Source organism: Rhagoletis pomonella, unplaced genomic scaffold (genome assembly GCF_013731165.1).
Source record: "Rhagoletis pomonella isolate Grant_MI unplaced genomic scaffold, Rhpom_1.0 Rhpom_scaffold_00017, whole genome shotgun sequence".
In the NCBI taxonomy this organism is placed as follows: domain Eukaryota; kingdom Metazoa; phylum Arthropoda; class Insecta; order Diptera; family Tephritidae; genus Rhagoletis; species Rhagoletis pomonella.
In genome coordinates, this window is record NW_023458571.1 from 438,257 (window position 1) to 441,082 (window position 2,826).

The window sequence follows — 2,826 nt, forward strand, 5'->3', positions numbered from 1 at the left end:
GAGGACCATTTTTGCCAGAAATGGGTGAATTTTAGGAGAAACATCGATGAGGAAAATGCAGTTAAAGCACATTTCTTTGAGAAATACGGAATACCTAGGGTTATCGGTTGTGTTGATGGAACACACGTTCGTATTAAGTCGCCAGGAAGTGACAACCACCATTTATACCTCAACCGCAAGGGTTTTTACAGTCTTAATGTAATGGCGGTAGGTTAATGATTTACTATCTTTACAAGTATACATATACACAAACTGAGTTTCCTTACAGATATGCGATCACAACATGGTAATCACATTTGTTGACGCTAGGCATCCAGGGGCGAATCATGATTCATTTGTTTGGAATGTGAGTCACGCAGAACAGGAGCTAAAATCTGATTATAACAATGGAAAAATCAACACATGGCTACACGGTAAGTTTTAAAACTTAAAAAGGCCATAAAACTATTACTGACAATGAAAATTTTTGTAGGGGATTCTGGTTACCCCTTGCAGCCATACTTGATGACGCCATTCAGAAGCGCATCCGATGAAATTCAACGAATTTACAACACAAAGCACTCGAAAGCTCGTAATGTAATTGAGAGATGTTTCGGTGTTTTGAAAAACCGATTTCGATGTATAATTGGCTCGAGAGGGCTACACTATTCACCAGAAAAAGTTACACAAATTGTAAATGTGTGCTGTGCTATTCATAACGTTTGTATATTTTTCAAACATCAAATTCCATTGGAGAGCCCAGATATGGAGAATCTTGTTAGTTACGAAGACGAACTGGAAAACAGTGACATTTCGAATACAGCTGCCCTTATTAGAATGAGAATAGCAGAGAGTTTATTATACGCAGTATATTAACGCAGTTTTATTATAAAGTATGTGTGTTTAGATTTCAGGTACACCAGCAAAATTCATTTGTCTTAAGATTTATAAAATATTTACATAAAAATTCAACAAAATATCTTTTCAGTCTTAAATCCTAAATCTACATATAAACTAAGTAAATGCAACAAAATATCAATTCACACTTAAATCTAAAAAATATTTACAAAAAAAAAAAAACAAAATATCACTTCAATACTCTCACAATAGTGGTATGAAAATTAATTCCGGAAGTACTCCAAAAATTTTTCAAAAATTTCAGATTGGCGTTCCACTGCAGCAGTTAATTTGTTTGTGGCATCCACCTGCAGCATTGATGCCTCTGCCATTTTTTTTGCAGCCTCAGCCTGCACTTTAGCGCCTTCTGCTTGGACTTTGGCAGATTCAGCCACTGTCTCTTGGAAGGTGCGCTTCCTATTAATGGAACGTAACGTGTGCGTTGGTGTAGGACGGGTTGTCTGTGTAGTGGGAGTCACTACTCCCACTGGTGGTGGTTGGTTGTGCCTTATAGGAGATTGAAGGGTGGTTGTTTGTTGCATTCGTTGGTCAAGTGTTGGCGATTCAGTCACAAGTAAAGGAGGCATTTCCTCCAACGACGAATGTCTTGACATGTTAGAGGTCGCCGTCGAAGGAATGCCGAAAACTCTGCCGCTCGGGGCTGCTGACCTCGAAATAAAAACCAGGCTGTCTATGGCCTGCTCCATTTCGGAAAGCGGAGAGTGACGGAATGGGCCACAACCGGTAGCAGTAAGGCTTCGTTTGTTTTCGGCAATCTTCTTTTTTGTCCGGCTTTTCAAGTCAGCCCATATCTTGAAAAATAAAAATAAAATAAAATTCAATGTCAGTAAAATGGAAATAGTGCACAAGCATTTATCTACCACATACTATTTATGCACTTATGCTTACTTTCTTCCATTCGACGGCCGTTCTTGTAGGAGGACCATGAGAATTAATTTTCCTCATAATTTCCTCCCACCGCTCCTCTACCCTTCCTCGATCAGATCCAAACACTGCAACACCTCTGGCCAAGTCAGGATTTCTCTCCATTTATTTTACCAGTACAGTATATTTTGCTTTGCTGCCTTTATGCTTAAGATACCTACCCTAAAATGCGCATTAGCGGCATTATTCTTAACATTTATAAGGAAACTCCTCCGATAGATGCATTCAACATACCTGCACATTGGCGATACCTGCCTTAAAAATTGTGCAACTATTATTAACTATCAAAGAAAGTATTAGGTTTACCTGCACTGGCCCTACAATTACCTAATTTTACAAGCTTTTATTTATTTTGTTCATCTCGCAGAACAACGAAAATGGCTATCAATTAATGTAGTTATATAGATAATTAGATACCATTCCTTAAAAATTGCGCTTGCAGTAATTTCTGCGTGGTAAGTGCTCCTCCATTATTTGGTTTCATAGGGATTCGGATACCTTCCTCATTGAAGTATTAAAGAAAATTCGCTTAAGTGCTTTTTTCGGTTAAGTGCGCAAGTTTTTCGTGCAAAGAAGGATGGGCAGCTAAGCAAAATATACTGTACTTCAAATTGAGTGGTTGTAGTTTTTTTCAGCGCTACAAGCATAAATATTAATATATTTCCTTAAACCAAGTTATATTTTTTATTTTCTTACTTTTCCTGGCAGAACCCTCCATCTTAACGATCACTAATAACCTTTCGTCTGTTTTCAACGATTGTCGTCTCACTTTCGTCTTCTATTCGCCTTAAAAAATTCCAAACTAGACGAAAACTACGTAACGATCAGCTGTTTTCGTGCTGCCAGACGATTTCGACTTACATACTACCAACACACGAAAGAAACGTCTGGCAGACGAAACGAACGTTCGCTTCGAGATACATGATTAGGCTGTACGTATATCTCTACTGTTTCGTTTGTATTCGTTGTTTTTCGTTTTGACTAAATACGAACGAGGTGTATGCC

The 2,826-nt window shown here is 38.2% G+C and overlaps 2 protein-coding genes across 6 annotated transcripts in view; both read right to left on the reverse strand.

Annotated features, from left to right (window-relative positions):
* LOC118749507 overlaps positions 1 to 2,826 on the reverse strand; it is a 417,693-nt gene that overhangs the window by 175,073 nt on the left and 239,794 nt on the right. The gene's annotated exons all lie outside the window — the stretch shown is intronic.
* On the reverse strand, positions 389 to 1,993 carry LOC118749510. The gene is made up of 2 exons (XM_036484303.1): positions 1,786 to 1,993; positions 389 to 1,688 (listed from the first exon to the last, which is right to left on the reverse strand). Exons 1-2 carry the CDS (start codon positions 1,924 to 1,926, stop codon positions 1,101 to 1,103), a joined length of 729 nt encoding a protein of 242 aa, XP_036340196.1. The 5' UTR covers positions 1,927 to 1,993; the 3' UTR covers positions 389 to 1,100.